The sequence below is a fragment of the Ranitomeya imitator genome, chromosome 1, assembly GCF_032444005.1.
Source record: "Ranitomeya imitator isolate aRanImi1 chromosome 1, aRanImi1.pri, whole genome shotgun sequence".
Taxonomy (NCBI): Eukaryota; Metazoa; Chordata; class Amphibia; order Anura; family Dendrobatidae; genus Ranitomeya; species Ranitomeya imitator.
The window spans coordinates 1,206,503,265-1,206,528,284 of record NC_091282.1 but is presented as its reverse complement, the minus strand read 5'-3'; the positions used below and the strand labels follow the sequence as shown (position 1 = coordinate 1,206,528,284).

At 45.2% G+C, this 25,020-nt stretch overlaps 1 protein-coding gene across 2 annotated transcripts in view; it reads left to right on the top strand.

Annotated features, from left to right (window-relative positions):
• LOC138657262 (charged multivesicular body protein 3) overlaps positions 1-14,136 on the top strand; it is a 40,754-nt gene extending 26,618 nt beyond the window's left edge. The window contains exons 2-6 of one of the 2 annotated variants that reach the window (XM_069744934.1): positions 2,918-2,978; positions 8,144-8,323; positions 8,798-8,919; positions 9,542-9,656; positions 10,734-14,136. In XM_069744934.1, coding sequence (XP_069601035.1) covers positions 2,918-2,978; positions 8,144-8,323; positions 8,798-8,919; positions 9,542-9,656; positions 10,734-10,876 — 621 coding nt within the window. In that variant the 3' untranslated portion in view covers positions 10,877-14,136. The remainder of the gene's footprint in view (positions 1-2,917; positions 2,979-8,143; positions 8,324-8,797; positions 8,920-9,541; positions 9,657-10,733) is intronic. The other variant, XM_069744935.1, reaches the window with a different exon arrangement.
• Positions 14,137-25,020: the final 10,884 nt, after the last annotated feature.

The window sequence follows — 25,020 nt, the reverse complement described above, 5'->3', positions numbered from 1 at the left end:
CTGCTGTGTAGTGACTGCTGTGTGTCGTGTGTATCCGGCTGTGCCTCCACTATATACACACATTACTCCTATAGACAGGAGAGGTTTATATCTGTACCTTAAAGGGATATATATACTCCTTAAAGGGATGTCCCCACCCTATAAGGATGGTAAAACATAAGAACAGCCGTGTAGTGTCTGACCCTTGCGGTTCATGGCTGTTTACCCGGATAGTAATGTGAGCAGTGCTTTTATTTCTCTTTAATTAAAGGGACGGGCTCGTTGTTTTTGTTTTTATTCTGAGACTTGATGTTCACACAGAGAAGGGTTTTTGGATCCATTTTGCTGTTCATAAGGAGGCTTTAAAAAAAGAGAAAGAAAGTCTCCATGTCTGGAACACTGGAGGAGAAAAAAAAGTGCTTGTTACCTCTAGGAAACTGATCCCAATGAGATCTGCTCCAAACTACGGGCTGAGTTACGGGAATAAAGGTTGGGGGTCCGGGGTCCCCATTCTCTGATCCTGCTCTGCCTGATTGACGAGTGGTTTTCTGTAGTACGGGGGGCAGTAGCCCAGAGACGTCCACGTGACTGTTCTCCTGTGGAATCTATAGGGGGGGGGGAAGTTATCAGGGGCTTTTATTGTATGCCAGTTTTATGCAAAAAAAAAAAAATCACTAACCTCCTACTTACAACAATGTTAAAAACAGCACACTAATGTTTCAGCAAGACCTTAAAGGGGTTGTTCACTACTAGGACAATCCCTTCTCATTCCCCACGCTTGACCCTGATAAAACAAAAAAGTCTATACTCGCCTCCTGTTCCGGCGCCATTCCTTCAGTGTCAGCACTCGCGGTCCTGGGGTTCCTGTGTGGTTGTTGTGAGCCTGGGGCCCAGTCAGCGCTGTCGTCACTTCCTAAACCTTCTGTCAACTTGAACATGAAGCCGGGGATCAACTGCAGCCCGGACTTCATCTTCATGTTCGATTTGTCTGAAATCGGGGACAGTGACGCCAGCACTGTTTTGCCACCGGGCCCCATGTGTTATACAACCACACGGGAGCCCCGGGACCGTGAGTACCAACCCCTCGGGTAATGGCGCCGCCACAGGAGGTGAGTAGAAGATTTTCATTTTATCAGGGCCAAGTGTGGGGAATGAGAAGGAATAGTCCTAGTAGTGGACAGCCCCTTTAAATTATTATTTCCAGACTCCGTGTCCATGTCAAAGATGACAACCAGGGGGAAGGTGTCGCGCTACTCGCCGCGCTGTTATCTTTTTTTTTTATCTCTGCTGCCCCCTATCGTCAGGACAGTTACACAATTGGCCGACAATTAACGGATGAGGCTGCAACTGTTACCACTAACAGTGAGCATATTGTATATACACCTCCAATTCCAACGCATGGCTTATATACAGTATACCCCGGTATCGTCACTGCTAACTCCACGATAACCCAAGAACTACTCCCTGCCTGCACTTGTTGTTTATACAGGCTGACTAGACACCTGACAGGTAGCGTATGGCTTCGGGGTGTGGGTTACAGAACAAAAGGAACAGAACTATGATATTTTATATTTAATCCAAAACGACAGGCACTGTTTATAAAAAAAAAAAAAAAAAAATGTATAAAAGACTTTAGAAATGGGACGAGACAATACAGCATGTACAGTTACATGAAAGTAAAGAGGATAAACAGATGAAAGTTACTAAACATATCACAGCCGTGACTTCAGATTTTTGGAGGAAGGCACTCCAGGAAGCCGGACAGCACCCACAGTGAACTGTGCCTCCATGTACTGACCATGTCCAATAATTTGGCATTTGCCTTTTATGCGCTCCTAAGTTACACCCACACACCTTCTCTTGATGACTCCTAAAAGGGCTGGTCATGGGAAGTGGCTTCAGTTTCATAAAATTGAGATTCCCTAAATACGCTATCTTTGCTTCTCAGGGTCGCAGGATTTTATCTTTACGAAAGCATCAAATATCAACCGGTTTACACCATCTATCAGACTGTTATTTAATTGGAGGGATTCTAGCAAACCCATGGCGAAGTGAGTTAGTGCATAATGTCCATACGCTCACTATGACGCTGAAAATCTATTTAATAAGTATCGGGTCAATATAAATCCCAATATTCAAAACTTCCCATCGGAGACACAGAACACGAGGAAGTTCTTTCATCATAACAGCTCATCCTGGACAGGAGCCTATTGCCCCTCTTCTAATCAAGCAAACACCAAATGTTATCACAATAGGTATCCTGTCCTAATTACCTGTCCCCACCAGGGAGTCTGGACTTCTAAAGGACTTTTTGTTCTGCCACGTCCTGGCTATACATAATTTCCCATATTTTAAATTGTGTAGTTCAACAAATAAGAGGTTTAGATTGTCAGCTCTTTTTCCTACTGGAAATTCTGTGACCGAGAAGGGGGGTGAATGCCCCCTCCCTGGAGTTATGGATCTTAATATTTTCTATGACCGCCAACATCATGGGGAATAGCTAGTGGTCCGACCACTGAGATCCCAGTAGCTGACCTTTTGCAGACCTCCATCTTAGATGGAGCTGAAGTTGTGCGTTCATAGTATTTGGGACTGACTGAAAATAGCCGAGGACATTGCACCTCATCTTGACATTGCAGAGGATGGGTCCTGGGACCCGTAACCCACGCTTTGCGACCCAAGTGATTAAATTAAAGGATAACTTTTGATTCTAGGAATACCCCTTAAAGCCAATGACGGCATCTTAGAAGGGGTTCTGGACCACTGCAGTCACCGATGGACCAGGGTCCAGCAGAACTTCTTGCTCAAATCTAGCAGAGACCGGCAAGGCTGACTTAAAAAAAAAAAATATATATATATATATGAAGGGCAAAGTGTTCGCAGCTTTCCGTATTCGTCCTGCATTGATGATTTCTTGATCATTGTCTTTCCTCATTAGGTGAATGAATGGTCGCTGAAAATCCGCAAGGAAATGCGAGTGTTAGACAGACAAATAAGAGGTTGGTCATATTTGCTTCATTTGTTTATTGTTTTTTTTTTTTTCCTCAGTTAGTCTTCTTTTCCTCCCTATGTTATAGCAGCCCTACCCACTGCTCTCATCGGTCCCGGCGCTGGGCATTGTGACTAGGGCGTGGGCCCCTATAAATAGAAGCTTTTCTCAGCTCTCTGTATCTGGTTTCTCTGAAGTCGAGGTGTTAATACAGCCATCACTATCCTCACAGGCAACGCTGGATGCCATGGTCATCAGTAACATAAGGAATTGGAAGGAAAGGGGACACTGGTGACTCTACTATATACCTTACCTGTTATTTGTGCATATACAGTACAGACCAAAAGTTTGGACACACCTTCTCATTTAAAGATTTTTCTGTATTTTCATGACTATGAAAATTATACATTCACACTGAAGGCATCAAAACTATGAATTAACACATGTGGAATTATATACTTAACAAAAAAGTGTGAAACAACTGAAAATATGTCTTATATTCTAGTTTCTTCAAAGTAGCCACCTTTTGCTTTGATGACTGCTTTGCACACTCTTGGCATTCTCTTGATGAGCTTGAAGAGGTAGTCACCAGGAATGGTTTTCAATTCACAGGTGTGCCCTGTCAGGTTTAATAAGTGGGATTTATTGTCTTATAAATGGGGTTGGGACCATCAGTTGTGTTGAGCAGAAGTCTGGTGGATACACAGCTGATAGTCCTACTGAATAGACTGTTAGAATTTGTATTATGGCAAGGAAAAAGCAGCTAAGCAAAAAAAAACGAGTGGCCATCATTACTTTAAGAAATGAAGGTCAGTCAGTCCGAAAAATTGGGAAAACTTTGAAAGTGTCCCCAAGTGCAGTTGCAAAAACCATCAAGCGCTACAAAGAAACTGGCTCGCATAAGGACCGCCCCAGGAAAGGAAGACCAAGAGTCACCTCTGCTTCTGAGGATAAGTTTATCCGAGTCACCAGCCTCAGAAATCGCAGGTTAACAGCAGCTCAGATTAGAGACCAGGTCAATGCCACACAGAGTTCTAGCAGCAGACACATCTCTACAACAACTGTTAAGAGGAGACTTTGTGCAGCAGGCCTTCATGGTAAAATAGTTGCTAGGAAACCACTGCTAGGGACAGGCAACAAGCAGAAGAGACTTGTTTGGGCTAAAGATCACAAGGAATGGACATTAGACCAGTGCAAATCTGTGCTTTGGTCTGATGAGTCCAAATTTGAGATCTTTGGTTCCAACCACCGTGTTTTTGTGTGATGCAGAAAAGGTGAACGGATGGACTCTACATGCCTGGTTCCCACCGTGAAGCATGGAGGAGGAGGAGTGATGGTGTGGGGGATGCTTTGCTGGTGACACTGATGGGGATTTATTCAAAATTGAAGGCATACTGAACCAGCATGGCTACCACAGCATCTTGCAGCGGCATGCTATTCCATCCGGTTTGCGTTTAGTTGGACCATCATTTATTTTTCAACAGGACAATGACCCCAAACACCTCCAGGCTGTGTAAGGGCTATTTGACCAAGAAGGAGAGTGATGGGGGCTACGCCAGATGACCTGGCCTCCACAGTCACCAGACCTGAACCCAATCGAGATGGTTTGGGATGAGCTGGACCGCAGAGTGAAGGCAAAAGGGCCAACAAGTGCTGGCATCTCTGGGAACTCCTTCAAGATTGTTGGAAGACCATTCCCGGTGACTACCTCTTGAAGCTCATCAAGAGAATGCCAAGAGTGTGCAAAGCAGTCATCAAAGAAAAAGGTGGCTACTTTGAAGAACCTAGAATATAAGACATAATTTCAGTTGTTTCACACTTTTTTGTTAAGTATATACCGTATATACTCGAGTATAAGCCGAGATTTTCAGCCCAAATTTTTGGGCTGAAAGTGCCCCTCTCTGCTTATACTCGAGTCAAGGTGGGTGGCAGGGTCGGCGGGTGAGGGGGAGAGGGCGCTGAGGCATACTTACCTGCTTCCAGCGATCCTGGCGCTCCCTCTGCCGTCCCACGGTCTTCTGTGCTGCAGCTTCTTCCCCTCTTTAGCGGTCACGTGGGACTGCTCATTAGAGAAATGAATAGGCGGCTCCACCTCCCATAGGGGTGGAGCCGCCTATTCATTTCTCTAATCAGCGGTGCCGGTGACCGCTGATAGAGGAAGAAGCTGCGGCACCGAAGACCAGCTGTACGGGGGAAGGAGCCGGACGCCGGGAGCAGGTAAGTATGTCATATTTACCTGTCCACGTTCCAGCCGCCGGGCGCCGCTCCATCTTCCCGGCATCTATCTGCACTGACTATGCAGGTCAGAGGGCGCGATGACGCGTATAGTGTGCGCGGCGCCCTCTGCCTGATCAGTCAGAGCAGAGAGACGCCGGGACCGGACGCCGGGAGCTGCAAGCAAGAGAGGTGAGTGTGGCTTTTTTTTTTATTGCAGCAGCAGCAGCAATGGCACAGATATATGTGGAGCATCTATGGGGAAATATGAACGGTGCAGAACACTATATGGGGCACAGCTATGGGGAAATATGAACGGTGCAGAGCACTATATGGCAGAGCTATGGGGAAATATGAACGGTGCAGAGCACTATGTGGCACAGCTATGGGGAAATATGAACGGTGCAGAGCACTATATGGCAGAGCTATGGGGCAATATGAACGGTGCAGAGCACTATGTGGCACAGCTATGGGGAAATATGAACGGTGCAGAGCACTATATGGCAGAGCTATGGGGCAATATGAACGGTGCAGAGCACTATATGGCAGAGCTATGGGGCAATATGAACGGTGCAGAGCACTATATGGCACAGCCATGTTGAAATTCACCGGTAAATGCTGCATTTCCACCCTAGGCTTATACTCGAGTCAATAAGTTTTCCCAGTTTTTTGTGGCAAAATTAGGGGGGTCGGCTTATACTTGAGTATATACGGTAATTCCACATGTGTTAATTCATAGTTTTGATGCCTTCAGTGTGAATGTACAATTTTCATAGTCATGAAAATAGAGAAAAATCTTTAAATGAGGTGGTGTGTCCAAACCTTTGGTCTGTACTGTACATAATATACAGTCATGGCCAAAAGTGTTGGCACCCGTGAAATTCTTCCAGAAAATGAAGTTTCTCCCCAAAAATTATTGCAATTACACGTTTTATTATACACATGTTTATTTCCTTTGTGTGTAAAAGGGAGAAGTTGACTCCATCTTTGCATTGTGTATCATCAACAATCTCAAGGTTACAAATCCATCTCCAGAGATCTTGATGTTCTTTTGTCCACTATGTGTAACATAATCAAGAAGTTTGCAACCCATGGCACTGTAGCTAATCTCGATGAACGTGGACGGCAGAGAAAAATTGATGAAAGGTTGGTGGATAATCAACCCCAATCAAGTTCCACAGACATTCAAGTTGTCCTGCAGGTTCAGGGTGCATCAGTGTCAGCACGAACTTTGTCCACATGAGAATGAAATTAAACGCTATGGCAGGAGACCCAGGAGGACCCCACTGCTGACATAGAAATGCTAGACTGCAGTTTGCCAAAATTTACATGAGTAAGCCAAAATTCTTCTGGGAAAGTGTCTTGTGGACAGATGAGATCTTTTTGGTAAAGCACATCAGTCTACTGTTTACCGAAAACAGAATGAAGCCTATAGAGAAAAGAACACCGTACCTACAATCAAATATGGTGGAGGTTCAAAGATGTTTTGACTGTGTGCAAGGCATCATAAAATCTGAAGATTCCCAATAGATTTTGGGGGGCAATGTAGTGCCCAGTGTCAGAAAGCTGGGTTTGCGTCCTAGGTCATGGGTCCTCCAGCAGGACAATGACCCCAAACATACTTCGAGAAGCCCCCAGAAATCGATGGAAACAGAACTCTGGAGAGTTCTGAAGTGGCAACAATGAGTCCGGATCCAAGTCTCATTGATCACCTGTGGAGAGATCTTAAAATTGCTGTATAGAGAAGGCGCCTTCACATATGAGAGACCTTGAGCAGTTTCCAAAGTTCCAGTTGAGGTGTAAGAAGCTTGTCGATTGTTATAGGAAGCGATTGATTGCAGTTATTTATTCCAAAGAGTCTGCAACCAAATATTAAAGGGGTGTTCCTTTACTAGGACACCCCCATCTTAAACTACGTTGTCGGCACTTGCGGTCCCGGGGCTGTGATGCCGTGGAGTGACACGTGATCACCGGCGCCCAATCAGCGCTGTTGTCTCTGTCTTCGGACAAACTGAACATAAAGAGTAAGTCCGGGCTGCAGCTGATCCCTGTCGTCTTCTTCATGTTCATTTAGTTTGAAGGCGGTGAAATAGTTTTCTGAATTTCAAGGGTGCCAACACTTTCAGCCATGACTGTATATCTCTGCTAAGGGGGCTTGCATCACCTTACAATGGGATAGATGGTGATTGTTTGATCACTGAACGTCGGATTTCTGGGCCTCCCTGGTTTATAACAGCAGGGATCCCATAGTCCCCCAGTGTGCATTCACTGGTAATGAGCCATGAATGACCACAGCTCCATTTCCAAGGGTCTGACCCCCAGAAATCGTACATTTATTCACTTATCCTGCTGTGTATAAGTAATAAATGTTGGGACGACCCTTGAATCCGGTGTTCATTTTGATATATATTTCGGTGGTTCTATCTCAACTAGACATTTATTCACATTAGTGTATACCTCACAGCAGGAAATATGGCCCTGACGCGCGTTTCGCTATACTACCAGCTTTTTCCAAATGTTTTCATTTTTACACCCTCCTTTCAAGAGCCATGCATGGACTGACCATAATGTCGTCTCCGCACCACTGTCGGTGCTTGACAGCAGCATGTAAATGGTTAAACTCTAGCGATTGGAGCCCTCTACAGGCAGTGACTGCAGATACAGGCAGGGGCAGACCTGCATCTACAATACAGCGTGGGAATCGTTTTGTTTTGGGGGGGGTTTCCACACAAAATAGAAAAGCAAGGCCCCATATGGTGATGGGGGGGAAAATATAGGTTACAACTCATGAAGGCAGAGATTGGGGGGGGGGAATTAAAAACTTTGGTTTTGTGTCCGCAGCTCATGTGCGGGCTGATACGTCCTGAATCCAGACCCTGACTATATGTAGTCTTACTTGTGTGTTTGTTTTTTTTGTTGTTGTTTTTTTTGTGAGGATTTATGTTTCTGCATCTATTTTAGATATTCAGAGAGAGCAAGAAAAGGTGAAACGATCCATAAAGGACACGGCGAAAAAAGGCAACCGGGAGGCCTGTGTGATACTGGCCAAGGAGGTGGTGCAGTCCAAGCGGGCTGTCAATAAGCTGTACGCATCCAAGGCTCACATGAACTCCGTGCTGATGAGCATGAAGAACCAGCTGGGTAAGGAGCCACCAACAGCAGCGGGGATTTCGCATCTAATGAGCCTGCGGCACGTGACTACCAAAAACAGCCACATAGTCTGGCCCTACATGTCCTCCGTAGACCTGATAAAGAAAGAAAGAGTTATGCAACTTATATTTCTTCACGTGCATCGAGTTTGATGCTGTATGGCATTTTTCATGGAGGCCTTCTAGGCAGAGACATGCTAATAGCAGATGTGGGTGCCATTTTCTTTCTTTAAGGACCCTGGGTGTCTTAGTGACCGATCACGTCCCATAAGGGCCTCTGGGCGGACAAAAAGGAGCCTCCTAGCAAACACCACAATCTTGAGATTGCTGGGGGTCCCAGCGATGAGTTATCCCTTGGATAAACCCTCAAGATTGCAAGAAGCCGCTTGTCATTATGTCTGACAGTCGCTATGCTGCATGCAGCCGGACATAATGGTTCATTTCTTGCTTTATTGTGTCCCTCCAGCTGTACTCAGAGTGTCCGGCTCCTTACAGAAAAGCACAGAGGTCATGAAAGCCATGCAGAATCTGGTGAAGATTCCGGAGATCCAGGCCACCATGAGGGATCTTTCCAAAGAAATGATGAAGGTAAATGTCCAGAATGTCAGAAATGGATACCAGATTACCAGCCGGCCATGTACATAACATATTTACCAGCAAGTAATTATCCAGCCTGTCAAATGTTGGATGTTTACTACCTCCTGCCCGCAGATAGATGATGAAACATCCGGGCGGTCCGCGGCTGTGTGAGTGGGAAGCTGGTGGCTGTCAGACACATCCGGACTTCCCATTGAGAAGGCAGAGACGGTTAATTACAGTCTCTTCCTTCCATATACTCAGGACTAAACAAAATCCGCAGCTGAAAACCGACGCTCGGCATTATATTTCTTAACCGGATCTGCAGATCTATGTTCAGTTTCCACCTTTAAAAGATGATGGTATAAGGTGTTCAGCCATTTTGCCTGGGATCAAGCCTTACAGGAGACGAGTCAGACAGGCAGGTCCCTGGCAGTTTCTTATCCACCCCCTGCCAGTGATTGACAGGACTTTCCCTGTGTGTATATATATAGGGAGAGACCTGTCACTCCAGGAAAATGGGCAGGGAAAAGCTGCCGGGGACCCGCCTGTCCGACTAGTTTCCCGTGCGGCTCGGTCCCCAGCATTTTTTTCCCTCCGCCATATAATAGCATGCAGCCTTATTTTCCCCCAGGCTGGCATTATAGAAGAGATGCTAGAAGACACATTTGAGGGAATGGAGGACCAAGATGAAATGGAGGAAGAAGCAGAGCGAGAAGTAGATAAGATCCTTTTCGAAATCACGGCAGGTAAGGGAAGAAATTGAGCCCTATAAGATATGCAGTGAGATCTCGCAGCACCTGCTTCGCTCACCTCACTGTTCAGGGGTTTTCCTTTTTTTTTTTTTTTTTGAAGCATTAAAGATAAGGATGCGTCCTGGGACATTGTTATTTATAGGAGTTTTTGCATCATAAATTGGTTAAAAAAATGCAAAATGGTTTTAAAAACAAATAACTTTACAATTTTTATTTAAATTTAATAAAAGGAAACCTGTCAGGCGATTCTTGCTGCCCAAACACGATCCATACACAATGGCAGCCAGGTATATAATTCTCTGAAACATCGCCGTTTAACAAAGAAAATGGGCTTAGGAGAAGATCCGGCCAGAGACTAGACTATAGTGTAGTGCCATCCAGCGCTGCTGCAGGTGATTGACGGGTCTCCCCTTTGCCTGTACATAAGAGACCTGTCAATCATCTGCAGTGCTGTCGGTGTAGTCTCTTTTACGGCTATGGTCCTCAAGCCGGATCCTCAAAGTATATCTTCTCTGAAATCAGGATGCATTTCACAAATTAATACACCTGGCTACAGTCTTTCAGCTAGGCTGCATTGCATGCTGCACACAGTTTGGGCAGCATGTATCGTCTGATAATGTTCCCTTTTATACACAGGTCTCCGTAGGATGGAGATGAGGGAAAGCATGTACAGTCTTAAATGGCAGAGAAAACTGCCTTTATATTAGGAAGAAAACACATGAAGACTAAATAAGTGCAGGATAGAAGCTGTGCTGATACAGAACTCACATCCAGCCTGTATTACTGTGAGGGACAATCCCAAAAGTAAAAGTTGAACAAGGCTGCAAAACTGGATGGTCTGAAAAATGAAAATAGATTGCAGCCTGAAGCAATTTTATTAACTAAAGGAAACGAGTTGCATAGGTATAATCATTTTGTAGTTTGTGAAGATCCCCAGGGCAGTGTGCCCAGAACGCCCTAACAACTGCCTGTATTCAAGCAGAAGGTCAATTAACTTTTTATTTTCATTTTGATTTTGCCGATTTTTTTTTTTTTTTTTTTTTTTTACACCATAGTTTCTGTGTTTTCCAGGGGCCTTGGGCAAAGCTCCCAGCAAAGTCACAGATGCCTTACCGGAGGCCATCGAGGATGGAGCCACAGCTGCCGCTGAATCCGACGAAGAGGAGGAGGACTTGGAAGCCATGCAGTCGCGGCTTGCTGCCCTCCGGAGCTAATGACGCACTGTATAGACTCTCTTCTTTATTTTACTTGTAACTTTCCTTTGTGAAAGTATTTTGGGTTATATATTTATATATATTTACTATATAAATCTATCTGCGGCTTATTAATGGTGGCAGACTGCTGCTGCTGTCTGTTATCCTCTGGTTCACAGTACTCTAGCCCTTTAAGGAGGCACACAGCGGAGATGACCGCTCGTCTCTCCTCGCTGTCCGCCCTGCGCTCGTCTCTCCTCGCTGTCCGCCATGCGCTCGTCTCTCCTCGCTGTCCGCCCTGCGCTCGTCTCTCCTCGCTGTCCGCCCTGCGCTCGTCTCTCCTCGCTGTCCGCCCTGCGCTCGTCTCTCCTCGCTGTCCGCCCTGCGCTCGTCTCTCCTCGCTGTCCGCCATGCGCTCGTCTCTCCTCGCTGTCCGCCCTGCGCTCGTCTCTCCTCGCTGTCCGCCCTGCGCTCGTCTCTCCTCGCTGTCCGCCCTGCGCTCGTCTCTCCTCGCTGTCCGCCCTGCGCTCGTCTCTCTCCTCGCTGTCCGCCCTGCGCTCGTCTCTCTCCTCGCTGTCCGCCCTGCGCTCGTCTCTCTCCTCGCTGTCCGCCCTGCGCTCGTCTCTCTCCTCGCTGTCCGCCCTGCGCTCGTCTCTCTCCTCGCTGTCCGCCCTGCGCTCGTCTCTCTCCTCGCTGTCCGCCCTGCGCTCGTCTCTCTCCTCGCTGTCCGCCCTGCGCTCGTCTCTCTCCTCGCTGTCCGCCCTGCGCTCGTCTCTCTCCTCGCTGTCCGCCCTGCGCTCGTCTCTCTCCTCGCTGTCCGCCCTGCGCTCGTCTCTCTCCTCGCTGTCCGCCCTGCGCTCGTCTCTCTCCTCGCTGTCCGCCCTGCGCTCGTCTCTCTCCTCGCTGTCCGCCCTGCGCTCGTCTCTCTCCTCGCTGTCCGCCCTGCGCTCGTCTCTCTCCTCGCTGTCCGCCCTGCGCTCGTCTCTCTCCTCGCTGTCCGCCCTGCGCTCGTCTCTCCTTTCTGTGGCTGGATAAACCGTGATCCCAGGTGCGATCGGCGGAGTTTGCATCTGCTAAATAAGTATATAATGGTTTCTTTATATAATCTCTATTTTACGTTCTTGATCCGATGTCTTGGATGATGCTCTTTGATTTTTGTAGCAAAGGAAGGACCCGTTCGACACGCGTGGGTATGTATCGTTGTCTCGCCTATCGACATATGAGACGGCAGATATGTCCAGCTGCTAGAATTTGCCTTTTATCTACTTTATATCTGACCCGGATTGGAAATATCATCCTGTATTACACACTCCAAACTGTCTAGGATCCGTTTATGCTTAAAAATGTTGTTGTTTTTTGTTTTGTGTTGTTTTTTTTGTTTTTGTTTTTTAGCAAATTTACACCTATACATTGTATAACGCAAAGTTTTCTAAAAATGCCAATAATTAATTCTTCACCGTTTCCAAGATCTCCACCTACTGTCGGTAACCGGTGACTTTCCAGTTTATTATCGGTCGTTAGCATGTGACTGGTGTTGGGGATCTGACGCCTCCGGATGGATATGAACAGCACAGATCCGTACGTTGTATGGTTTTACTGACGCTCAGCTCCTATCAAAGTGAATGGGAGCTGAGCCACAGTACCTGGGAATGACCACTATTCAGTGGGGGTGCCGATCTGATATATCAAAGTATTGGACAGTTCCTTTAAATATCTTTGCAAATACTATGTCGTAATGGACAAGGAAATCTTTGTTTCCATGTAGAATTCATCTGTAAAGTGTTAATAAAAATTTAGAAATCCTTTAAAGACAAATTCAGTGGGATAAACCTGTCGGCCATTTATATCATGTAAATGACAATACTTCCCATACACTTCTATGGGCACGAGGTGACTGTGAGTGATTCTAAGAGTCACTCACAGATTGTAGCACCAGGTTATGGCCTGGATGTATTGGGGTCTGGAATATTGGGATTTTTTTTTTTCCTTTGCCACTTAACATGTTAACCTTTGTAATCCCGTGTTCTGAATTGTTTCACTACGATGACTGCATAGAAACTCTAATCTATATAAATCTTGCTCCCATAACCACTCTATCGGTATAGTCCCCCCCCCCCCCTTGTCCTGGTCAGAATACTACAACTTACTGTCTGCTATGTCTGAGCACACTGACACTTTAAGCTTGAGCCAAAATGAATAAAAAATTATAGGATTAATGAGCATTATGGTTTACGCGCTAAGGACTGGGCAGGATTTGGCCTTCAGGGTATTTCACAATCTTAATTCCGGCGTTTCTTATTTTTGAAGCAGCTTCTCTGGTGGTTTTACTGTCACTTTCTGCACCGGTGTCTTTACCTTGTACTTCCAAATCTATTGAGCGGCCAGCTTCCATACTAAGCCGCCCGAAGAATGAACAGGTCACTTCTTTTAACCACGTCATGGTTTGTGAGCTCTGAAGTGGTTAAAAGAAGCAACAAAAAGCTGAACAGCGTTGTTTTGCAGATTTCATGAGCACATATGCTTAGAGGGTTTTGCCTATGAAAGCAAGTTATTACCTATGCACATTAACGATAACTTGCTGCTCATTATAGGCGGGATGGAGATCTCTGGGATTACTACCAATCCTGAGAACAGGGCTGTGGACGGCCCATTCTGAAGCACCACCATCACCTTCTCTCTCTTCATTTTTCGAGTCTACTAGAGATGGCAGAGAACAACGCCTTCTCTTGTCATCCCATAGACAATGGAAGTCACTTTAGAGCCCATATATGCCCATTGAAATGGAGACCTCTAGAGCACAAGTGATTACCTGGAGCTGGAGGGAAAACAAGCTCCACTGTCTAGAACCATCTCCATTGCAATAGATGATCGGGAGATAAGGGACTGCGGGTGTAAAGCTATAAAACATTACCAAAATTAATTCCTAATAAAAAAGGATGATTATAATTGTATCTCCCTTCATTAAATAAGTCACCAGTCTTATTCTTGAATACCGTATCCGTCGTCTTAGTACAAGATCAGGAAAACATGGCTGCCTCCTTCCAAAACAATAACAACACGCCTTGGTTGTGGGGTTTTTTTTTTGGACGATGTTTCTCGAACCCCCAGATGGACCGCTTCTTTAATAAAATATCACCCTCCTTCTTTACTGGTGTGGGAGCCTGCACAAATTATGTCCTGAATGAAATCTATAAAAATAAATATTATTATTATTGGTCGATGATATATCTTTTTTGTTTGTATGACGCTGAAAGTTTATTAAAGACAGTTTCTAAAATGTTTGTCTAGTTGTATATATTGGCGCTCGCATAGAGCTCTGCAGCTCCATAGGGAAGGTATGAAGGAGTGGACAACCCCTTTAATTTTGTTCCTCCTTTTGTCACCTGGGGACCACATATGTTCCACAGGCTGCTGCATATACAGCAGAGGCGAATGCACACAGACTGTAAGGCAGAATCGGACACAATTGTGTGAAAAATGGATGACTTGCAGTCATCCGAAAATGTTGGCACCCTTGAAATTGTTACAGAAAATTATTGCGATTGCATGTTTTGTTACGCACATGTTTATTTCCTTTCTGTGTATTGGAATAACACAAAAAAAATGAGATAATTTTATACAAAACCTTTCAAAAATTGTGGGTAAACAACTTGGTTCAAGCATGTGACGCTCCTACAAACTCACCTGTGGCAAGTAATGGGTGTGACCAGTATGAAAAGCACACCTGAAACCAGTTAAAAAGGGGAGAAGATAACTCAATCTTTGCATTGTAACTGTGTGTGTCGCACGAAGCATGGAGAACAGAAAGAGAAATGTCTGTGGACTTGAGAGCCAAAATTGTTGAACAATATCAACAATCTCTCAAGGTTACAAGTAAAGTTGAGTGAATTTGTCCGGGTCCCTGCTTATTCGGGAAGCTATAGCGCTTACCAAATAAGCTGCAGAGGGAACCCGGATACATGGAGCGCGCCTGCTGATCAGCTGATTGGTGTCGCGGCTGTGTCACTGTCACAACACATGCATGGAGAGCCTGTGTGTTGGGCTCTCAATGTCTGTGCTGTGATTGTCACACAGCCGCGACACATGCTGCCGATCAGCCGACGCGCTCCATGTATCTGGGTTCCCTCTGCGCTATAGCCTACCGAATAAGCAGGGAGCAAAACAAATTTGCTCATCTCTAGTTAAAAGTCCATCTCCAGAGATCTTGATATTCCTTTGTCCACAGTGCGCAACATAATCAAGAAGTTTAAAACCTGTGGCCTACAAAGAAAAGAACACAGTACCTACAGTCAAATATGGTGGAGGTTAAAAAAAAATGCTTTAAGGTTGTTTTGCTGCCTCTGTCACTGGGTGCATTGACTGTCTTCAAGGCATCATGAAATGTGAAATCTGTAGATTACCAAAAGATTTTGGGTACAATGTAGTTGCCCATTTTGGATACAATGTAGTTGCCCAGAGTCAGAAAGCTGGGATTGTGTCATGGGTCTTCCAGCTACAGTGGCCAGTGTCAGGAAAGCTAGGTTTGCTTCTTAGTTCATGGGAACAATGACCGCAAACATACTTCAAGAAACCCCCAGAAAGGGATGGAAACAAAGCTCTGGAGAGTTCTGAAATGGCAGCAATGAGTCTGGATCTAAATCCCATTGATCGCCTATGGAGAGATCTAAAGATTGCTGGTGGGAGAAGACACCCTCAAATATGAGAAACCTGGAGCAGTTTGCAAAAGAAGAGTGCTCCAAACTTCCAGATGAGAGGTGTAAGAAGCTTATTCATGGTTATAGGAAGCGATTGCAGTTATCTATTCCAAAGGGTCTGCAACCAAATATTAAGTTGAGGTGCTAATAATTTTGTCCGGACCATTTTGGGGATTTTGTATGTTATGTCCAATTTTCCTTATTCCTCTGTTTTTTTGTGTTGCTCAAATACACACAAAGGAAATAAACGTGTATTAAAAAAAATGGGGAGTTGCAATAATTTTCTGGGAGAAATACTTCATTTTCTGGAACGATTTAAAGGGTGCCAACACTTTTGGCCATGACTGTATATCTGGCAATTGGTTTCATTTAAGCCATATAGATTTTTCTGACCAGAATACGACCTACACTGATGTTAATGAAGTGGACACATGGATCCGTCCTCCATGTGCCGGAGGCACTGAATTCCTGTAGCCTAATTACCATACATTGCTTCTAGGCTAGAATAGCAGCAAAATATACGAGCTAGGGGTCTGGCCATACGGACCCCCCAGCAATCTGAAGGACTGTTACATCATTATACAGGGTCTGGCCATACGGACCCCCCAGCAATCTGAAGGACTGTTACATCATTATACAGGGTCTGGCCATACGGACCCCCCAGCCATCTAAAGGACTGTTACATCATTATACAGACATCCATAAATGCTTAATTAGTCTACAGGAATATGTTGGCTCATGATTAAGGGCACAATAATTGATATATTGTAATGCAGCGGGATTGGTGCACTGTGATAGGCAGGGACCACAGGAAAGTTCACAGCAAATGTGTTTAATGTCCAAACAACTCGCACAATGTACAGCACGGTATCCTCCGGATCGCAGCCGGGACTTTAAAACAGTCTGTATACGAGACCTGTTGTCGAGGGCAACTGCACCACCGTGTTACGCTCGGCGTGCCAGGCATTTGCCGCTCTTGGCTTTGCGTTATCTCACACAAGCTGGACAATGCAGAGCCATCTGCTCTGCCACTTGCAAACAAACACTGACACACCCAACCCTTTACTGCAGGGTTTTTAAAATGGAATCTGTGGCCATGGGCCACTTGTAAGACCCGGCTTGGAGGGAGTGAACCGCCCCACTACCATCATCTAGTTCACTCCAAAAATAAATGCCTATAACGGGTTTTCCTGAACATTGCCTTGGCCAAATAACTCAACCAGGTCCACACTTAGTTTTATTTTGCACTGCAGCCACAACTATGTCTGTGACTGCAATGTACACCATCGGGTTTAATACTCTTCTATGTGACCCTCGCATATAATACCTGTCACTGCCTCACAATATATGTGTATATATATCTCCCTTCTTCCGATAAGACTACAACCTGCAGTAACCACCAAACCACTGCACGACCAGCTCTATCCTCACCTACTGTATCCTCACCCATCCCTTGTCGATTGTGAGCCTTCGCGGGCAGGGTCCTCTGTCCTTCTGTACCAGTTGTGACTTGTATAGGATTACTGTACTTATATTTTATTATGTACACCCCCTCTCACATGTAAAGCGCCATGGAATAAATGGCGCTATAATAATAAATATTTACTTTTTTTTATCTAGTTGTAAGACCAGGCCATTGCCACTAGAGGGCAGCGTATCCTCGAATTCCGATAAGAACAAGTGTCTTGTCTTTGTGCAAAGTTATGGACTAAAGTTTTAATTCTGAAACTATGCAGACAAAATAATTGTCTTACCTAACTATATAATCAGGGTTTTATTATTGTTGATTATGTAGATTATGTAGAAGCTTGTGTCTTTGTTAAGGGGAAGGAGAGAGCGTGGATGCCTGTTATTGCACACTGCTGCCACAAGGAGGCAGATGACAAGACGAGAGCGTTGCCTTCTTCTACAGATATTGCGCTAAGGCTTGGTTCATATTGCGTTAATGTGACCGCGCTAACGGACAGCGTTGCACGGCGAAATTAACGCCGTGCAACGCGTCCGTTAGCGCGCCCATTAACAGCAATGGGGACGCGCATCACTAGCGCGTGCCATTTTCGGCACGCGCTAGCGATGTGCCGGTGTTTTGTGGTGCGCCGCGGACGCTGCAAGCAGCGTCCGCGGGGTGCCCGAGGTCCGTTCCCCGCTCTCGCAGATCGGAGATCTGCGAGAGCGGGGACGTTTAACGCGACCCCATAAAACAACATTGCGTTAGCGCAATCTGCTAGCGCTAGGCGCTAAACGGATTGCACTAACGCAATATGAACCTAGCCTTATAGAAACCAAGTGTGTCCATAACCGGCCCCAAAATACATATTGTCCTGTGATTGTGGCAGATACGAGAAACTGATTTAGTGACCGGCAGCAGCCGCTTTATCGTGTTCCTCTCCATGCAGTCAGGGGAGAGAAGAGCTATATTAATAGGTCGTATACATCCCGGGGATGCCCGTTTAATTTTAATCCCTTTCTAACGTGGCAATTTTCTTTTTTCCTCTTCTTCCAAGAACCATAATATTTTTTTCTTCAATATAGCCATACGAGGGCTTGTTTTTTGCAATACGAGTTGTACTTTTGAATGACCCCATCCATGTTATCTGGTAGTGTACTGTAAAGAGGGAAAAAATTCCAAGTGTGGTGGAATTTCGGAAACGACACAATTCCGCCACCGTTTTTTTTATTTATTTATAGTGTTCATTATATGGTAAAAATTACCTGTAAATATGATTTTTCAGGTCAGTACAATTATGACGATAGCAAACATGCAAAGTTTTTGTTTTCTTTTTGTTTGTTTTTTATTTGCTTGTTAAAAAAAACAATTCTGATATTTTTAAAGAAAATTTTTTTTTTGCCTATTCCGCCATTTTCCAAGAGACGTAACGTTTTCAATTTTCAGTTAATGGGGCTGTGTGGGGGCTTATTTTTTTGTACCCTGAGCCAATGTTTTTATTGATACCATTTGGGAGTAGGTACGATTTTATATTTATTTGCGCTGTTGCGGTGGGCAAAAATCACAATTCTGTTTTTTTTTAATCTGTTTTCTCATTACACCGTTTGCTGATCGTGTTATTTAATTTGATATTTTGATAGATTGGACTTTTACGAACATAGTGATGCCATCTACTGTATGTGTATTTATCTTTTTATTAATTTTTAATGAGGGAAAAAAGGGGTGATTGGAACTTTTTTTTTTTAATTTGTTTTGTACTTTTTACTGTATCTTGATCCTGTGATCGTCTGAACGCTTATACCATATACAGCAATGCCACAGTACCACCCATTGGCCCCCTGCGATCACATCACGGGCATACTCATGATTCGTTTTTATTTTTACCATTTGGACTACATATCGTTTTTTGATTTTTATTTTCAAATTTTTGGATGGCAGAGTGAACAAAAAATTGGATTTTTGTACTCACGATAAAATCCCTTTCTCGTAAATACATTGGAGGACACGAAAACATGGGTATACACCCTGCCACTAGTAGGCTTAGCGCTTGTTGGAAAAAAGTGTCATCTCCGGCCCTATCCTCAAACACTACTCAGCTCGGATTAGTGTCAAAAGCAGTAGGAAATAAAACCCAAACGAGCAAAACTATTAAAAAAAATAAGACAACCACGAACCAACAAGACTTGAACCTGGGGAAGAATAGTAGATAGGGAGTGACAACTGATCCTCGGTAGGAAACAACTGAAATAAGAAGAAAGTTGTGGGCCCCAACGTATTGAATGTTACAAAAATCCAATTTTTTCGTTAACAGCATTAACAGGCCCAAGTGGCAGCATTACAGACATGAGCGGCAGAGGTTTGATCCTGACCACTCAGGAGTCCCCGAACTCCTTGGTGGAATGAGGAGTGTTGTGAATTCTGTGGCTGAGTTCACTTCTGTGGTCACAAGTGGTATTGCAGTCTCTGGGCTTCCTCCCTCAGGTGTTTTGGTGAGCTCGTTGGCTGCCTTGCTATTTAGCTCCACCTGAGTCTGTCTTCCTTGCTCCTTGTCAATGTTCCAGTGTTGGATCTTAGCTACTGCATCTTTCCTTGGGCCTGCTGCTCTGCTAGATAAGTGCTTCTAGTTTGTTTTCTGTTTTTTCTGTCCAGCTTGCTATTAACTTTTGCTGGAAGCTCTGAGAAGCAAAGGGGTGCACCGCCGTGCTGTTAGTTCGGCACGGTGGGTCTTTTTGCCCCTTTGCGTGGTTTTCGTTTTAGGGTTTTTTGTAGACTGCATAGTTCTCTTTGCTATCCTCGCTCTGTCTAGAATATCGGGCCTCACTTTGCTGAATCTATTTCATTCCTACGTTTGTCTTTTCATCTTGCTAACAGTCATTATATGTGGGGGGCTGCCTATTCCTTTGGGGTATTTCTCTGAGGTAAGTCAGGCTTGTATTTCTATCTTCAGGCTAGTCAGCTCCTCAGGCAGTGCCGAGTTGCATAGGTAGTGATAGGCGCAATCCACTGCTGCTTATAGTTGTGTGAGGATAGATCAGGTACTGCAGTCTACAGAGATTCCACGTCTCAGAGCTCGTCCTATTGTTTTTGGTTATTGCCAGATCTCTGTATGTGCGCTGATTACTGCACGCTGTGTTGCCTGATTGCCGGCCATAACAGTACAAGGAGCCACACCAATGATTCCCAATAGAGGGAAAAAAGAAATCCTGACATCATTTTTTTTTCTTAGCTCTGTCTTCAGTCTTTTTTTTCCCCTAGACATTAGAGTGCTTCAGGACACAGCTGTGGACATGGATATTCAGGCTCTGTGCTCCTCAATGGATAATCTCGTTGTAAATGTACAAAAGATTCAAGATACTATTGATCAGAAATCGATGCTAGAACCAAGAATTCCGATTCCTGATTTGTTTTTTGGTGACAGAACTAAGTTCCTGAGCTTCAGAAATAATTGTAAGCTATTTTTGGCCTTGAAACCTCATTCTTCTGGTAATCCTATTCAACAGGTTTTGATTATTATTTCTTTTTTGCGCGGCGACCCACAGGACTGGGCGTTTTCTCTTGCACCAGGAGATTCTGCATTGAGTAATGTTGATACATTTTTCCAGGCGCTGGGATTGCTTTACGATGAGCCTAATTCAGTGGATCAGGCTGAGAAAAATCTGCTGGCTTTATGCCAGGGTCAGGATGATGTAGAAGTATATTGTCAGAAATTTAGGAAGTGGTCAGTACTCACTCTGTGGAATGAATCTGCACTAGCGGCTTTGTTCAGAAAGGGTCTCTCTGAAGCTCTTAAGGATGTAATGGTGGGATTTCCTATGCCTGCTGGTTTGAATGAGTCTATGTCCTTGGCCATTCAGATCGGTCGTCGCTTGCGCGAGCGTAAATCTGTGCACCATCTGGCGGTATTGTCTGAGAGTAAACCTGAGCCTATGCAGTGCGACAGGACTATGACTAAAGTAGAACGGCAAGAACACAGACGTCTGAACAGACTGTGTTTCTATTGTGGTGATTCTACTCATGCTATTTCTAATTGTCCTAAACGCACTAGGCGGTTCGATAGCTCTGCCGTTATTGGTACTGTACAGTCCAAATTCCTTTTGTCCATTACCTTAATGTGCTCTTTGTCATCGTATTCTGTCATGGCGTTTGTGGATTCAGGCGCTGCCCTGAATCTGATGGATTTGGATTATGCTAAACGTTGTGGATTTTTCTTGGAGCCTTTGCGGTGTCCTATTCCGTTGAGAGGAATTGATGCTACACCTTTGGCCAAGAATAAGCCTCAGTACTGGGCCCAGCTGACCATGTGCATGGCTCCTGCACATCAGGAAGTTATTCGCTTTCTGGTACTGCATAATTTGCATGATGTGGTCGTGTTGGGGTTGCCATGGCTACAAACCCATAATCCAGTATTGGATTGGAACTCTATGTCGGTATCCAGCTGGGGTTGTCAGGGAGTACATGGTGATGTTCCATTTTTGTCTATTTCGTCATCCATTCCTTCTGACATCCCAGAGTTCTTGTCGGACTTTCAGGATGTATTTGAAGAGTCCAAGTCTGATGCCCTACCTCCGCATAGGAATTGTGATTGTGCTATCGATTTGATTCCTGGTAGTAAATTCCCTAAGGGTCGTTTATTTAATTTGTCCGTACCTGAACACACCGCTATGCGCAGTTATGTGAAGGAGTCCCTGGAGAAGGGACATATTCGCCCATCGTCGTCACCATTGGGAGCAGGGTTCTTTTTTGTAGCCAAGAAGGATGGTTCGCTAAGACCGTGTATTGATTACCGCCTTCTTAATAAGATCACTGTTAAGTTTCAGTATCCCTTGCCATTGATTTCTGACTTGTTTGCTCGGATTAAGGGGGCTAGTTGGTTTACTAAGATTGATCTTCGTGGTGCGTATAATCTGGTGAGAATCAGGCAGGGAGATGAATGGAAAACGGCATTTAATACGCCCGAGGGTCATTTTGAGTATCTGGTGATGCCGTTCGGACTTGCCAATGCTCCATCTGTTTTTCAGTCTTTTATGCATGACATTTTCCGTGAGTATCTGGATAAATTCTTGATTGTTTACTTGGATGACATTTTGATCTTCTCAGATGATTGGGAGTCTCATGTGAAGCAAGTCAGAATGGTTTTCCAGGTACTGCGTGCTAATTCCTTGTTCGTGAAGGGATCAAAGTGTCTCTTCGGTGTGCAGAAAGTTTCATTTTTGGGGTTCATCTTTTCCCCTTCTACTATCGAGATGGATCCGGTTAAGGTTCAGGCCATCCAGGATTGGACTCAGCCGACATCTCTAAAAAGTCTGCAGAAATTCCTGGGCTTTGCTAATTTTTATCGTCGTTTCATCTGTAATTTTTCTAGCATTGCCAGACCATTGACCGATTTGACCAAGAAGGGTGCTGATTTGGTTAATTGGTCTTCTGCTGCCGTGGAAGCTTTTCAGGAGTTGAAGCGTCGTTTTTGCTGTGCCCCTGTGTTGTGTCAACCTGATGTTTCTCTTCCGTTCCAGGTCGAGGTTGATGCTTCTGAGATTGGTGCAGGGGCGGTTTTGTCACAGAGAGGTTCTGGTTGCTCAGTGTTCAAACCATGTGCTTTCTTTTCCAGGAAATTTTCTGCTGCTGAGCGTAATTATGATGTGGGCAACCGAGAGTTGCTGGCCATGAAGTGGGCATTCGAGGAGTGGCGTCATTGGCTTGAGGGTGCTAAGCATCGCGTGGTGGTATTGACTGATCATAAGAACCTTACTTATCTTGAGTCTGCCAAGCGCTTGAATCCTAGACAGGCCCGTTGGTCGTTGTTTTTTGCTCGTTTTGATTTTGTGAATTCATACCTTCCGGGCTCTAAAAATGTGAAGGCGGATGCTCTGTCTAGGAGTTTTGTGCCCGACTCTCCGGGGTTATCTGAGCCGGCGAGTATCCTCAAGGAAGGAGTCATTGTGTCTGCCATCTCCCCTGATTTGCGGAGAGTGTTGCAGAAATTTCAGGCTAATAAACCTGATCGTTGTCCGGCCGAGAAACTGTTCGTCCCTGATAGGTGGACTAGTAAAGTTATCTCTGAACTTCATTGTTCGGTGCTGGCCGGTCATCCAGGAATCTTTGGTACCAGGGAGTTGGTTGCTAGATCCTTCTGGTGGCCATCTCTGTCACGGGATGTGCGTGCTTTTGGGCAGTCCTGTGGAATTTGTGCTAGGGCTAAGCCCTGCTGTTCACGTGCCAGTGGGTTGCTTTTGCCCTTGCCGGTCCCGAAGAGGCCTTGGACACATATTTCGATGGATTTCATTTCTGACCTTCCCGTTTCTCAAAAAATGTCGGTCATTTGGGTGGTCTGTGATCGCTTTTCTAAAATGGTCCATCTGGTGCCCTTGGTTAAATTGCCTTCCTCCTCTGATTTGGTGCCTTTGTTCTTCCAGCATGTGGTTCGTTTACATGGCATTCCTGAGAATATTATTTCTGACAGAGGTTCCCAGTTTGTCTCGAGGTTCTGGCGAGCCTTTTGTGGTAGGATGGGCATTGACCTATCTTTCTCCTCGGCCTTCCATCCTCAGACTAATGGCCAGACCGAACGAACCAATCAGATCTTGGAAACATATCTGAGATGTTTTGTTTCCGCTGACCAGGATGATTGGGTGTCATTTTTGCCGTTGGCTGAGTTCGCCCTTAATAATCGGGCCAGCTCGGCTACCTTGGTCTCTCCATTTTTCTGCAATTCTGGGTTCCATCCTCGTTTCTCTTCAGGACAGGTTGAGTCTTCGGACTGTCCTGGTGTGGATTCTGTGGTGGACAGGTTGCAGCAGATCTGGACTCAGGTAGTGGACAATTTGACCTTGTCCCAGGAGAAGGCTCAGCTTTTCGCTAATCGCAGACGCCGTGTGGGACCCCGACTTCGTGTTGGGGATTTGGTTTGGTTATCTTCTCGTCATATTCCTATGAAGGTTTCCTCTCCTAAATTTAAACCTCGTTTTATTGGTCCGTATAGGATTTCTGAGATTCTCAATCCGGTGTCTTTTCGTCTGACCCTCCCAGACTCCTTTTCCATACATAATGTATTCCATAGGTCGTTGTTGAGGAGATACGTGGCACCTATGGTTCCATCTGTGGAGCCTCCTGCCCCTGTTTTGGTGGAGGGGGAATTGGAGTATATTGTGGAGAAGATTTTGGATTCTCGTGTCTCTAGACGGAAACTCCAGTATCTGGTCAAATGGAAGGGTTATGCTCAGGAAGATAATTCCTGGGTTTTTGCCTCTGATGTCCATGCCCCAGATCTTGTTCGTGCCTTTCATGTGGCTCATCCTGGTCGGCCTGGGGGTTCTGGTGAGGGTTCGGTGACCCCTCCTCAAGGGGGGGGTACTGTTGTGAATTCTGTGGCTGAGTTCACTTCTGTGGTCACAAGTGGTATTGCAGTCTCTGGGCTTCCTCCCTCAGGTGTTTTGGTGAGCTCGTTGGCTGCCTTGCTATTTAGCTCCACCTGAGTCTGTCTTCCTTGCTCCTTGTCAATGTTCCAGTGTTGGATCTGAGCTACTGCATCTTTCCTTGGGCCTGCTGCTCTGCTAGATAAGTGCTTCTAGTTTGTTTTCTGTTTTTTCTGTCCAGCTTGCTATTAACTTTTGCTGGAAGCTCTGAGAAGCAAAGGGGTGCACCGCCGTGCTGTTAGTTCGGCACGGTGGGTCTTTTTGCCCCTTTGCGTGGTTTTCGTTTTAGGGTTTTTTGTAGACTGCATAGTTCTCTTTGCTATCCTCGCTCTGTCTAGAATATCGGGCCTCACTTTGCTGAATCTATTTCATTCCTACGTTTGTCTTTTCATCTTGCTAACAGTCATTATATGTGGGGGGCTGCCTATTCCTTTGGGGTATTTCTCTGAGGTAAGTCAGGCTTGTATTTCTATCTTCAGGCTAGTCAGCTCCTCAGGCAGTGCCGAGTTGCATAGGTAGTGATAGGCGCAATCCACTGCTGCTTATAGTTGTGTGAGGATAGATCAGGTACTGCAGTCTACAGAGATTCCACGTCTCAGAGCTCGTCCTATTGTT